This window comes from Phoca vitulina, unplaced genomic scaffold, assembly GCF_004348235.1.
Source record: "Phoca vitulina isolate PV1807 unplaced genomic scaffold, GSC_HSeal_1.0 scaffold10, whole genome shotgun sequence".
NCBI lineage: Eukaryota > Metazoa > Chordata > Mammalia > Carnivora > Phocidae > Phoca > Phoca vitulina.
In genome coordinates this window covers 39848988-39863743 of record NW_022589713.1, presented here as the reverse complement: position 1 = coordinate 39863743, position 14756 = coordinate 39848988, and the positions used below count along the sequence as shown (strand labels likewise).

The following is a 14756-nucleotide window of genomic DNA, read 5'->3' as shown; positions in this document are numbered from 1 at the left end:
CTGCCACATTATCCACAATGGCTGAGATATAGAAACGACCTAAGTGTCCATTAATGGGTGACTGGATAAAAAAGATATGGAGTACACACACACACACACAATGGAGTATTACTCAGCTATAGGAAAGAAGGGAATTCTGCCATTCACAACAACATGGATGGACCTTGAGGGCATTAGGCTAAGTAAAACAAGCCAGACACAGAAAGACAAATACTGCATGGTACCACTTACATGTGGACTCTTAAAAAAAAAAAAAAGTCAAACTCATAGAAAGTAGAAAAGTAGTTGCCAGAGGCTGGAGGGTGGGAGAAATAGAGAGAGGTTGATAAAAGGGTACAAACTTTCAGCTATAAGGTGAATAAGGTTAGAAGATCTAATGTAAAACACAGTGAGTATAGTTGATAATGGTCTTGTATAATCGAAATTTGCTAAAAGAGTAGAATTTAAATGTTCTCACACACACAAATAAATATGTGAGGTGATGGATGTTATTAACTAGATGACAGGAATCCCTTCATAATGTATGTGTATACTTTTTAAAAAAGATTTATTTATTTACTTGACAGAGAGAGAAAGAGAGCACAAGCAGGGGGAGCTGGAGAGGGAGAAGCAGACTCCCCGCTGAGCAGGGAGCCCGATATGGGGCTCTATCCCAGGACCCTGGGATCATGACCTGAGCCAAAAGCAGACGCTTAACCAACTGAGCCACCCAGGCGCCCCTGTATGTGTATACTTTAAATATCTTACAATTGTATTTGCCTATTATACCTCAATAAAGCTGAAAAAAAATGCTAAAACATGATGTCAGAAAAATAATAGATTTCTACAGGTGCCCGGGTGGCTCAGTCGGTTAAGTGTCCGACTCTTGATTTAGGCTCAGGTCAGGATCTCAGGGTCGCAGGATCAAGCCCTGCGTGGGGGGGCTTGTTTGCTTGGGATTCTTTCTCTCTCTCTTTCTCTCCCTCTGTCCCTTCCCCCTCTCTAAAATAAATGAATGAATCTTAAATATATATAACTCTAGGAAACAAGACAACATATCTGCAAGTGGTTAGTACAGGTGACCAATCTATCATAGATTCTCAACCAAGGGCAGTGATCATCCCTGCTGATGTTCTAATTATTCTATGAATTTCCAGAGCCTTGGCCTTGGACAAGGTGTCAGCTTGCTGGCTCTTCAGTTAAGGAAGGGGCTGGGTCTCTGCCTTGAAACCAGACTTTTCAAAGTTCAGGACTTGAGTTTAATGCTAATTCCCTTTCCTGCAGAGCCATGGTGCCTCTCGATTTCTGGAATGAGCAGTTCAGCTCCAAGTCAGGGGGAAAGGTGGGATGGCCAGGGGTCCAGTCATTGGAGGCTGGAAGCTCCTATAAGTTACCTTCTTGCTTTCTACGTACCCAGCTCCAGCAGATGATCAGAGCAAACAACTAAGGAACAAACTGATTCAGGCAAACTCTTTTTTTTTTAATTTTTTTTAAAATTTTTTTTTAAATTTATTTATTTGACAGAGAGATAGCACAAGTAGGCAGAGCAGTAGGCAGAGCGGCAGGCAGAGGGAAAGGGAGAAGCAGGCTCTCTGCTGAGCAGGGAGCCCGATGAGGGGCTCGATCCCAGGACCCTGGGATCATGACCTGAGCCGAAGGCAGCTGCTTAACCGAATGAGCCACCCAGGCGCCCCAGGCAAACTCTTTTTAATGTTACTCTATTACTTGGCCAGGGCTGCCCAGGGCTACCAAACAGCTCCTCAGTAGACCTAATTCAGAAAAACATCTTAAAAGCATCCCTAAATGTCTTCTTGCTTTGGGAAATTTAGGGGACAATCCCACAGACAAATTAACATAAATATTATCATGGAGGCCAAAGAAATGTTACCTAAAAGGTGCTTGATATCTACATGCATCTGCTAGCTCAAAGTCTGTGGGGTATATAAAAGAATGACCTTTACTATAACTGTTGAAAGTCACCCACATTTCACTGGGGAGTTCTGCTACGTGATACATGAATGGACTGAGTACAGGATCTTTAGCTCATTTCTAAATGACCAGGTTTTAGACCAAATGTGTTCCTCTTGGGCTGATTAGCTCAGCAAGTCACCAGCATGAACTTAACAAGACCCATCCCTGGTTCCATGCCTAGCTGGGTGAGTTCACACCAGTGCTTTTCACCCTTCAATGCGCAAAGAAATCACCAAGGACATTGTTATAGGGCAGATGATGGTGCGATAGGTCCAGAAGGCTGCGTACATCTTACAAGCTCCCTGGTAAGGCCACCACTGCTGGTGAGCCAAGACTTTGGGTATGAAAGGTTTTCAGCATTCAGAAGACTTGTGCTCCTCGGCAGTGTTCCCCTTCCCCAGGGAGGAAGGAGTAAGACAGAAGGCACCTACTGTGTGCTGGCTACTGAGCCGGGCTCTCCCAGCATCACCTTCTTTACCCCCCACGGCCAACCCCGGGGGCCATAGGTCCCACTATCAGCACTAGGGGGTCGACAGTGGCACGGCCATTCAGTGAGAAGGGCGCGGGGCCCGAAGCAAGGTTTCTGCTGAAAAAAAGAGTGAATCTCTTTAGCAAGGACAGTGTGATTGCCCTCATCACTGATCTGAGAGGCACTTGTGAGTCTTTCCAGTTTTATTTAGCTGCCTCTTGCTGTGATTCTGAGTCAAAACAGGAACAAGGTGCCTCATTTGACATATCATCCGGTGAGGTCAGGGATGTGGTTAGCTGTGATTAGAAATCCTAGACTCGACATTCTCCCCTCACCTCTGTGAAGGCATGTGGAGGATGAGGCACAGATACCCGGCAGGGTCTGAATGCTCTGCGGGCACGCCAGGGTCGAAACTCAGCTATACGACCTCAGCGCCGCATGGTCCTGTCCACGGCTCACGCAAAAGTCCCAGACCCTGTACAAAGAGCCCACAGAATACTAGCAGCCAACGGCGACTCCTCACGCTGGACTGGGCACGGATGCAAATGCTCTACATGCACCCATCTATTCAATCCTGACAATGTCATGACACCCTCACCACCCCCCATTTCCATTTCACACACGAGAGGACGGAAGCATGGAGACACCGGGTAACTGGCCCAAGGTGGCAAAGTAGCAGGTCGGGCCTTCAGTGCAGGGAAAGCCATCTCGGGCTCTCACTCTTGACCAATTACACGACACTATTTCTCTCTTTCCCAAAACAGCAAAAGTCATCTTGCTCAGGGCTCCGCAAATGAAGGGTCTTTACTGCCCTTGGAAACCGTTGATGGAATGAATAAAACTGAGTGGTTTTGTTTGATTCTTAAAGGTTCAGTGGGAGATCAATAACCACAGAATGTCTTTGCAAAGTGGATATGTCATCTGCAAGTAAAGAGAGCAGCTGTTGGCTCCGGGGTCCCTCTTCCCGCATGCTATGCTCCGGCTTGGAACCTGGCAGGTCTCCTCTAATGAACAGTTGTCACTAGGCCATCAATAAGGACTAACACAAATACCCGCTCTTCTAGCTGGAATGTGAGGTCTGAGTGAGTCCAGGGGGCAGACCCTGACGCCCCGGAATTCTACACAACACCTTTTGGCAAGAGAGAGGATCCATTCTCTCTGAATGTCAGCTATCACGAATAATAGCACTGAAAATAAAGTGCATTTAAAAAGAAAATCTTGTGGCTCATCTTTTTCCCTTAATTTTTTTTTTAAATTACTTATTTTAGAGAGAGATTGAAATCATGGGAGGTAGGGGCAGAGGGGGAGGAAGAGAGAGAATCTCAAGCAGACTCCCCCGCTGAGCATGGAGCCCAAGGCGGGGCTCCATCCCACGACCCTGAGATCATGACCTGAGCCGAAATCAAGAGTCGGACGCTTAACGGATGCTTAACGCCACCCAGGCGCCCTTTCCCTCAAATTTTTAAGAAAAATGGAAGACGTAAGTAATTATCATTCGCTGTGCTTGCAGATCAGAAATCTGGCAACAAGAACAGAGTACTGTACTAATAAAAATACAGCATGAAACACTTTAGAGTGTTTGTATTTGACATCTTATTTGACTCACAGTGGAGAAATAAAAATTGTTTCAAGAGATTTCATTCCTCAGTGTAAGGGATAGATGGTGGCAATGAGGAGGGGAAGTGGGTCCCCAAATGGGGTGTTTTAGGTGGGGGAATTATCCCACTGCAGAGAAGGGAGATGTCTAAAAAGCAAACATTGGAGCATTTTAGGAGACTCTGAAGTCATCCCGCAACTGAGGCATCAGCTGCGCTGGATTTCCTGAGCTGTACAATGAGAAACTGCCTTTATGCTGATTATCCCGCCTCATAGGGAAAGAAATAGTCTGATAATGAATAAGAGGGAAAATATAGACATGGGCCCATGATTATCACCTGAGTTGAAATACACTGAAAACTGAAGTCATGCATATCTTAAGAGCTTATAGTAATTGTATATATCTATATCTATATCTATATATCTATATATCTATCTCCAACTTACAGGCCATTTATTAACTTTTGTCCCTTTAGACAAAATAACCTCTTCCATTGTGGATAAGCCAGTACGCAAAAGGAGAGAAAAGTTTCATGGATGGTAATAAACTTGTTTGGATATTCTGCTATTAGAGATTAATTCCTTTGGCTTAAACTGGAGTTCTTTGAAAAGGTGAACTACTTGGGGGAAAGTTAACAGGTTAAGTCAGGATATCAGGTGTTACCATGCTTTAGCATGATTTAATATAGTTACATCTTCCCTCCTAAGTCGAATTACATAAGAAAAATGCAAGAAATGGAGTATATAGGATGAGTGATTTTAGAAAGTGTTGTGCTGACAAGACGAACATGTCTGACTTTGGACACTGAGAAGTTAGCATTGGTAAGGGGTTGGACAAGAAGAGCAGGGAAATGGCAGGAGGTGAAGGACACAGAGAGAGAAAAAGGTGGGTCAGCAGTGGGGGCGGGCACCAAATACAAAGCATGAGACATCATTTTCCATAGTTGGGATACACATAGTAGCAGGGATAGTGTGTTAAGCCCAGAACTTATGTTCTAAACGAATCTTTTTTTGAATCAGACCTCTTTTTGGGCTAAAATAATCTTTCCCCACTCTGAATTTACATTCCTAAAACCAAGAGAATATTATTTTCACTATCGGACTGGCAAAATTAAAAGGCTTATGATCTCCAGTGTCAAAGAAGGGATATGGAAATCTGTATACTCAGGTATCTTTGTGGGGAGGAGAATAGTTTAGTAGTGGTTATCCAGATTTAAAATGTGTATAACTTCTGATCCAAAATTTCATTTCTAGAAATGAAATTCAAGTCTTATTTTGCAGAAATATTAGCACAAATGTATAAGACACTTTTACAAAGATATTCAATGTAGGAAAAATGGAGACACCTTAATAATCTACCAACAGGGGAATGGTTAAATCAGTCAGAGAAGATAATCCATATTATGGAATTTCTAGACAATAATTAAGAGGCATGTAGTATATCCAAATGTATTGTCTTGTTTAAAAGGAGGAGTAAAAGTGGTTGGGTGAAAAAAATATTATCAAATAATATTTACTGTATGATCAACTATTTGCACTGAGAGGTGGATGGATGTACGGATGGATGGACAGATGGACGGATAGATGGATAGATGGGTGGGCAGATGGCTGGATAGATGGATGGATACATGGATTGAAGAAGGGAAGAAGGGAGAAAGGGAGGAAATAGGGAAAGAGAGGAGGTAAGGAGGGATAATATAAATGAATAATAGAAGTATGCATCCAACAAACTATCCACACTGGTTATCTGTTGGGTCGGGAGTGAGGGGATGAGGCTCATGTACTTCCATTTAAAAATATTTACATGTTGGACTGTTTGAATTTTTGGTAAGGAACATACACTATTTTGTAGTTGAAAATCACTGAATAATGTTTTAAACTGAAGAGCAGTGTGTGCCCTCCTTTCAAGCTGAGCGAATCCTGAATTGCAAAGATGGAGGCTAGCATCTAACCTCGCCTTTCACTGCCTCCATGGGTAAACCCTGGCTCGTTACTTGCCCTCTGCATTTTAGTTCTTCTCTCAGATGAGAGTATTAACAAGTACTCTTCAGACAAATCCTAAGAACATGTACACAAAACCATCTGAGTTCATTCCAAATAAGTCTCCCTCCAGTATCCAACAGCCTCCTCCAATCTCCAGACCGGCATTTCTCAAATTTGAGCAGCATCAGAATCCTCTGGAGGGCTTGCTCAAACACAGACTGCGGGGCCCGCACCCAGAGTTTCTGCTTCCACAGGCTGGGGTGGGGCCCCAGATTCTGCGTTGCTGGAAATTTCTCAGGTGATGCTGCTGCTGCCACTCCAGGGACTGCGTGAAGAACCACCACTGTCGGTTGAAGGCAAATAATAACGTGGGTCCTGTAAGCCAGATTGGCTATGGGCCAGAATGAACCCTATCACTCCTGAAGCACCTCGTCCCGCCTGGTGACTGGGTTCCTAATCCACAGAGTGTAAGCTCCCTCTCCAGTCCCAGAAGATGGAGTCTGAGACCTCGGACCAGGGACACAGAGATGGACACAGAGGAAGCTGGGTTCCTGACCCTCGAGGGAAGAAAACTCACCTTCGGAAAAGATGATATAGTCATTGCACTCGTCAGAGCTACAGGAACACATAAAGAAAGTCTCGCCCAACACCTTTTTTTCCTTCATAATACACTTTGGAGAAGCAGCATCTTCGAGAACGATTCCATGGTAGGTGTCCTTGGGGTCATGGCAAAGCGTCTCTAGTGTTATGTTCTCATCATTCTTTCTCCTAGGGTGCAGAAGTTCATGGCAGGGGAGAGAAGAGAAAAAAGAGAATGGATGAATATGGCCCCCTGGACAGAAAAGCAATCTGGACCGTATTTCCTTCCCAAAGCTTTTTGAACAATGGCAGCTGGTTCCTGTTCTCCCACGTTAACAGGTTGTCCTCTAGTCTCCTGTGATTTTTCTACTCATTTCGCTTTTTCCATTGCGTATTCTCAAAACCCATTTATGAGTGTAAACATAAAGCCTTTCCCTGGGGGCTGTCCAGCTGGAGAACCTTACGCTTTAAGTCTTAATTAAACCAAGAGACAGAAAGGCATGGTAAACCGAAGACTGCGAGGTCCTCAGGGTTAAACCTTCCATCCTGAACACCCTGCCAGGCTCACACCGCATCCCCGGTGTTATCTCACAGGAACAGGGTCACGTCTAGCTCAACTGTGCTCCAAGAGCATTCCTGGGAATGCCGTGGCCGTTCCTCGAGTCTGTTTGCTGGGCCCCAGAGGGCTCCGTGTGAGGGCGTATCCCTGTCGGCAGCCGGCTGTGCGGAAGGCACGGAACACACTTCCTAGATGAAGCATTGGCAGTTTCCCCGCCTCACAGAAAGGAACGGAAGGGGAAAAAATGAAAACACATGGGAAAGAACTGCAAGGTGTTCTTCATTTATAGTTCAGTGAAATATTTTACACTTTCATGAACCAATTACGTCTACATGTAGCACCCCTTCACTTCACGTGTCTGAAGCCTAACCCAGCTAAGGGCTCCGAGAAGCTCTCCCGTGGCATTTTATTGAGGCCCTAGAAAGTGCTCAGTGGGCTCTATGTGTACAGTACATTTAAAAATGACATGATTAATGCCCACTATTATAATTGCAAAAGCCAAAATAAAACTCTGGCATCCTTGGAAAAGTATATCATTCTCTGCCTCTTTTAATCTGCTTCTCTCATAAACGTGCCATCTTGGATGGTTCTGTCCAACACCAAGGTTGGGCTGACCTCTTTCCTCCCATCTCTGACCATTTCAGATGCAAAATACCTGTTGTCTTGAATAGTCCTCTCTCCATCTGGAGGGGGAGTCTAGGGAAGGGCTAATCTGGCCTGAATGGTGGTCAGTTTTGCGAACATAATCTTCCCTGGGAAGGATTCTGAGTGCCGGCGGTTGAGGGTCCATATGTGCCTGCATGCCTGTTCACGCTCACCAGCTGCTCCCCTCCCCCCACCAAGCTCACTGCTTGCAGCAAACAAAATGGCAGGCAGGTTGGAGGCAAGAAGCAGCGAAAATACAGCCTTCAACCTAGAAAACAGGCAGGGCCATATCCACAGGGAAAGAGTAATTTTGATGGCACCACCACTAGGGACACGAAAGGATGATATGTCAACAAGGGGATAAGAAGAGCAGAAGTGAGGGCGCAGATGGAACAGTCCAACCAGGAATGGAATCAATGTGGCTGAGTTCCATGCAACCCAGAGCTGACTCCAGCAGAGCCATGTGTGCCCTTGTGAAGAGTTCAAGGGTTCTGGTTCTGGAACTAACACTCAAGTGGGCACAAAAGGAGCAAGTCCTTGCTAAGCAGGTCTCTACTGGTAAAGGAAGCACCACAGTTGGAATTCTTATTCTAGCGTGGCTAGCAGGGAAGGCGTGATCACACAACAAACTATGTATGTTTAAAAATCCATTTATCCTTAACCCCTTCTCTTCCTGGGAAGTCTTGGCAAAAATGGCAGCCATGAAACAAGAGCACCTTCCACCCTGTCCCCACAGTGGTGTGTGTGTGTGTGCGCATGCGTGTGTGTGCGTACGCACACGCCCAACAAGGGTTGTTTTCTGGTCTGGGTAACAAAATGAAGGCACGCTGAGTCTTCGGTGCCCCCAGGTAAAAGCATGATGTCTCTTCCTTGGGAAGCTTCTAGAGGCCAAGGAATGGAATGAAGAAGGAACTGAGTCCTGATGTAAAGCTACTCTATAACTATTGGGCAGCTCTTCCAGAGCCTCTTGCCTTCCACCCCCTTGTAGCTTAGAGGACTAAAATTGCAGAGAGGAAATTCAGTTAAGAGTACTTGAGCCTGGGGAAAGTCCTTAACTTCTTTCTCCACTCACTCCTGTAATAGTGCTCCCTGGCAAGCAGAGCTGACTTTGCAAAATATCTTTGGATACAGTTGAGCATAAGAAGGGAAAATACAATGAACCAAATACAGGCTTATCCTTTGTCTTGAAACATTTGCCCTGAGCCATTGAAGAGGTTTGTCACTATCCACTCACAAAAGAACCACGATAATAAAATTAATTTTGGTTCCACAAGATTTTTATCCTTGGAAAGAACTTACACATTTGACATGGTATGGGTGCATAACTGCCATCAGTTAAATGAACAAACAAATCAGCGAATGAATGAAAAGAAAGCTAAGACTCATAAAGGCACTGCAATGTATTACCAGGGTAGAGCCTTTCAGTTTCCACATCTGGCTGTTAGTTTGGGTTCCCTGGAAACAGATCTTAAGGCTGTGAGATTTCTGTGCAGAGAGTTTTCGGAGAGGCACCAGTAAGGGAAGCAGCACCCCGCACACAGTGGGGGTGGAGCCACGATGCAGATCGCAGCAACCGACTCATTGATCCCTTGGAAGCCGTGAAGCTAAGATGGCCGGTCAGAGCCATCCCGAAGGAGGCCAAGTGGCCAGGCATTTTGGACACTGGCATCAACCAGTCATGGGATGCTGGCTGCCTATGGAGAGGAGCAAACTTGAGGAGGAGCCAAATGAGGGAAGAAGCTCCAGTCAGTGGGGGTGGGGCTGGGGGTAGTCCCCTGGAGGGACTCGGGGTGATCCCTCGGCAGCTACTGCTGCCAGTTGTTGAGGGGGGAGTGCCTCAGTGCTGAGGGGGATCAGCGAGGTGTACCACAGCACCTCTCACTTCCCTTTCTCCTTCCTGACATTCCACTCCACAGGAGTATTTGTCTCTGCCGAGACAGGTAAAAACAACATTCACTGCATTAACTCTTTATGGTGGGAACAGTGAGGAGACAGGGAGGTTTCCTCTTCCCTACATGCTCACATTTCCTGAGACAGCGAGTAACATAATGCTTCATTCCAGAGACTGGAATCCTAGAGAGACTTGATTCACATTCAATCGCTGGGGTTTGTACAGTGGGTCAAGAAAAAACGTCTTTATTAGATGAGCCTTTTTGGGGTAGCAGAAGTAAGCTCTCCTGCCACAGTGCATATACAAGTGAAGATGATCAGCAGAGAACAGAAGCAAAGAAGGAAGCGCTGAGGTCACCCAAACTGGTGTCTCAATCTTTCCTGCACTAGACTTGATGGGTGGTCCCCCAGCATCTCCTGAACTTTGACTCCTCAGAGGAGGAAGCCTGTTTTGCTGCTGGGAAACCACGATTGTGAAAATGTTTAAACTTATACTGAAGTCTGTCCCCTGGTAAATTTTATGGATCCTCTTTCTGCCCTTCAGGATTACACAGAACAAGTTTCTTATATTTTCCACTTGAGAGCCCGTCCAGTATCTCTTAACAGAACTCATCCATGTCTTCTCTCTACTGGACTTGCTGTGTCTGATTCCATCAGCCATTCCTCACATCGCCAACTTCCTAATCCTGCAATCATACTGACCCCTTTGCCTCTGGACACGATCTTTGTCAAAATCCCTTTTGCAAAGGCATTGCTCAGAACTGGACCTGAAGTTGGCAGGTACAACAAGGTATCACGACAGCTCTCTGCTGTTAACATTCTTTTAGTGCTTGCCAAACTAGTTCATCTGCAGTATGTATGGAAATTTGCAAGTTTCCAGATCTATTATCAAGTCTAACTATATGTGGTCAAAAGACTTATTCCCCCAACAAGGAGGGGGGAGATATTTGGGTTTATATTCTCATTTGCCAACTGGCCAGGAGACACATAGGTTACTTAAAAAAAAAAAATTGGCTGATAAATTCAAAACATCAGAATAAGTCTATAAATGTTATATTTCATTAATGAATTTATACATTTTTATAAAAGGGGGGGCTCTTTTAATCTCTATTTTCCTTTTATCTCTTGCTCATACTCCCAATCTGTAACTATGAAGGAATCAAAGGATTTGTGAGCACCATGCATGTGTGTGTGTGTGTGTGTGTGTTAAGGTGGGGGGAATGAGAGGGACAGGGACAGGGAGGGAGGGAGAGAGAGAGAGAGAATATGAAGGGAATATGGAGGGAGGGGGAGAGAGAGAATATGGAGGGAATGTGATCTAAGAGAAATACGCAGTGTTGATCCAAGAAGATGTTGCATGTAGCCCGTGGTGCTGTGAGTGACCTGGCCAGGGCTTCTGAGTAAAGAATGGGTTGTTCTTCTGGTTCTCCAAAAAGCTTCCTTTTTTTTTTTTTGACAGAAGCTTTCCTCTTCCAACAGCCCACCTTTCATCTCCTCTCCTTCCACAGAACAAGACGGAGATTGCCTCAGAAGAACAAAGCTCTTGGTGTCCCTCTGGGGTACCAAGCAGGTGTCAATTAAAATGACAAGTGGCAAATGTCTCTCCTTCATACAGGGAAGGGGCCCCGGATTTATTGTAAATATTAACAATCATCTTATATCCTGTCACATGCACATATATATAGATACACATGGGTGTGTATGTATCTGAGGAAGGACAGAATCTCTCTGGAAATTACATGTAATCATTTGAAAGAGAGATGGCCTGAAAGAAAGGAATGTGTGAGGGGGCATGGAGAGAGCCCTGACTCCATGTACCCCGGTGTGCCTCACTTACAAAAGGGGGGGAAAACGGAGATTTTCAAAGGCCACCTTACCAGACAGCCAGACAGACTTCATGTGGCTTCTCACAGATGGATGTAATGCTGCAGTTGCTCATGCAGGATTTCTGGTTGTCACAGGTGGAAGATCTCACATCGCAAAATTTACACAATTGCGGAAATTTGATGACACCATTGCTGTCAGTGACCATCATATTATTATTAACTGGGGAGAGGAAAGAAAGACACATTAAATGAGTATCTCACTGCTAGGCAGCCTGCCAATGAATTCCTGATGATGTTATGCAATTTCAAATGAACCAAAATAATGCCTTCACATCAGATTAGAATTTCCTTCACGTAGGCAATTTGTAATGAAAACCATTGCAGGGGGGTATGGTTGGGGTGGGGAGGAGGAGGTTTGAGTAACTTCATGCTTTTGTCCTTGATTACTGTAAGGCACTCTATCTCCAAACACAATCGTTCAATCAAGAAACATAGATCTGATTGGTCCACTGCATAGTGCTGGGTGCTAGGAGCACAGAGAATGCTACCTTAAGGAAATTATCCTTTAGTTGAGTAGATAGACAAGGAAACAGATGAGGGTAGGGTAACCCAAAATAGAGAGAAGCACAGAGGATAAGGGATCCTGACAAGAGTCACCACCCAGATGGGCAGAGACAGGTCACAATGGAGCAGAGCTGTGCGGTGCACGAAAGGGTGTTGGCCAACTCAGAGGAGACACTGTAGGTGAGGCAGGACACTGCCCTCGTTCTCCTGACCTGCACAGGAAGAGCTCTAAGGGCCTTCTTTGCAAGAGACTGGTTCTAGGGGCGCCTAGGTGGCTCAGTCAGTTAAGCGTCTGCCTTCGGTTCAGGTCATGATCCCGGGGTCCTGGGATCAAGTCCCGCATCGGGCTCTCTGCTCAGCAGAGAGTCTGCTTCTCCCTCCCCTCTGTGCTCTCTCTCAAAAATAAATAAATAAAATCTTAAAAAAAAAAAGAAAGAAAGAGACTGGTTCTAATTGCTTTGAGGGAAATCTGGTAATTAAACAACACTGACTGTCTCCGAGACAGAATCCTAAACATTGGCAAGGCTCAGAGCACTGGAGTCCTGCAGGTGTGGAAAAGCTGAGTTCCACCTTGAGAGTCTGCTCTCCGCTGCCTCTCTGACTTCATCCCCCACCACCAACCCATATTTACTCCTTACTCATTACCTTTTAGGACACGTGGGCCTCCCTGGAAGAAGCCAAGTTCCTTCCTCCTCAGAGCCTTTCACTTGCAATTCCCTTTGTCCCCTTTCTGGTAGCCAATTAATGTCACCTCTTCATCCTAAAGCAGCCCAAAGGTAACTGGCATAGGATTCTGTTTTATCTCCTGCACAACTATCTCATTCACTTACTTGTTTATAATCTATCCACCAGAATGCAAGCTCCTTGAGCTTTTGTCTGCCTTGTTTCCATACTGGGTCTCCAGTGTCAAGAAGAGGACCTGCTCCACAGAAGGTAACCAAAAGTATTTGCTGAATGAGTGAGTGAATAGTGAATACACAAGGACTGATTATAAGTTCACATTTGGCTCTTTATACCAAGTGGGAAACGATATAGAACTTCTTCACTCAGATGGGGAGGGTGGTGATTATAAATGCAATATTCATTCACAGTCATCTATAGCATATTATAAGGCAGACCATTCTTAGCAAAGCACATGTTACATGTTGAGAGACCATTAAAAAAGGTGTAACAGCGCCTGCCCCATCTTCTTCCTCCAAGAGATCCATTTCTATTGGAAAAAGTGGAAATTAAAGGGTTGAGTTTAGGGATGCCTGGGTGGCTCAGCCGTTAAGCGTCTGCCTTCGGCTCACGTCATGATCCCAGCGTCCTGGGATGGAGCCCCATATCGGGCTCCCTGCTCAGCGGGGAGCCTACTTCTCCCTCTGCCTGCCGTTCCCCCTGCTCGTGCTCAGTCTCTCTCTCTCTCTCTCTCTCTCTCTCTCACAAAGAAATAAAATCTTAAAAAAAAAAAAAAGGGTTGAGTTTAGAGAGTCAAGTGAAGTAAGACAAGGTTACGAGGCATTTGGTCAACAAACATGAACTTAGAGACACTTTCAGGCTAGACTAAGAAAGATTACATGCCTAGACCACCTATAGCACTGGACCAGCCACTGGCTATTAGGCAGCTGGGAGGTGTGCTTCTCCCAGGGCTCTCCCTTGGAAAGGCCTAAAGAGAGCCTCCTCATCTCCTCCCTGTGTCAAATATGCTCCTGCCTAAAGCCAGACAAACAACTTCAACGCCCTCCTATGGTCTCTCCCTGTCCCGTGAATTTTTGATTTCTGTCATCCACACTTTGCCACGAAACCCTCCTTGTCACTTGGGCATAGCACCTGTTTCCTGGGTCTCTAAAAATACAAACATATATAAATTTCAGATTTGCTTTCTTGTGGTAACATTAAATATAGAAGAAAAAAAAAAAAACCATTCATCCCTCTCAGGCCTCAAGTTCATTTCAGGAAGTGTATTTTTAGGCAACAAACTATTTTGAAATTTGTCTCCCAGACCAACAGCTTTATGCTAAGCTAAAAATACAAGCCAAAATGCTTTCTGAACTTTGTGTTCAATTTGGGACTAACACGACAATGAATACATATATTTTTTCTACAATAGTTAGAGTTGGATCTATTTGTGAAGCAACTAATTTAACCCTTTAGATTTCCCTATAAGACGGGGTAAAACAACAAAAATCTGGGGAATGTTTTGTTTCTGTGAATTTTTTTTTATATAGAGTATGTTTCACACAAACAAACATGTATTTGCAGATTAGGAAGCTTTGTTGTTTTTAAATATAAAATCAAGCCTCCATGAAATGGAATTCAACCTTCTCACATTTTAGGATTTTAGCCTGTATTAGTAGTTACCAACTTTGAGGGCATGTTAGAATCAATCACCTAGGGAGGTTTAAAAAAATAATGAGGCCTGAGTCCCACTTCCATATACGCTGATTTAATTATTCTGGAAGGTGGCTTGAGCATCGAGGTTTTTCGAAGCTGCCCAGATATTCTAATGTGCATCCAAGGCAGAGAACCCTGACCTGGAATGAGTTGAAAACAACCTGACTAGCAGAAAACAAAAAAGCACCCCACCCCCACCACACACACACACACACACACACACACACACACACACACACACCTCCTGTGACAATGAAGGACCAGCCCTTCAGTAAATCTGGAAGGAGATTCCTTGTAAAAACCAGGGCCCGAAAGCTAT

At 44.8% G+C, this 14756-nt stretch overlaps 1 protein-coding gene across 1 annotated transcript in view; it reads right to left on the bottom strand.

The window, feature by feature from the left end:
- The window catches only part of TGFBR2 (transforming growth factor beta receptor 2), an 88738-nt gene that overhangs the window by 41174 nt on the left and 32808 nt on the right, over window positions 1-14756 (bottom strand). The window contains exons 2-3 of the mRNA XM_032408846.1: window positions 11549-11717; window positions 6576-6766 (exon numbers count right to left, since the gene is read on the bottom strand). Coding sequence (XP_032264737.1) covers window positions 6576-6766; window positions 11549-11717 — 360 coding nt within the window. The remainder of the gene's footprint in view (window positions 1-6575; window positions 6767-11548; window positions 11718-14756) is intronic.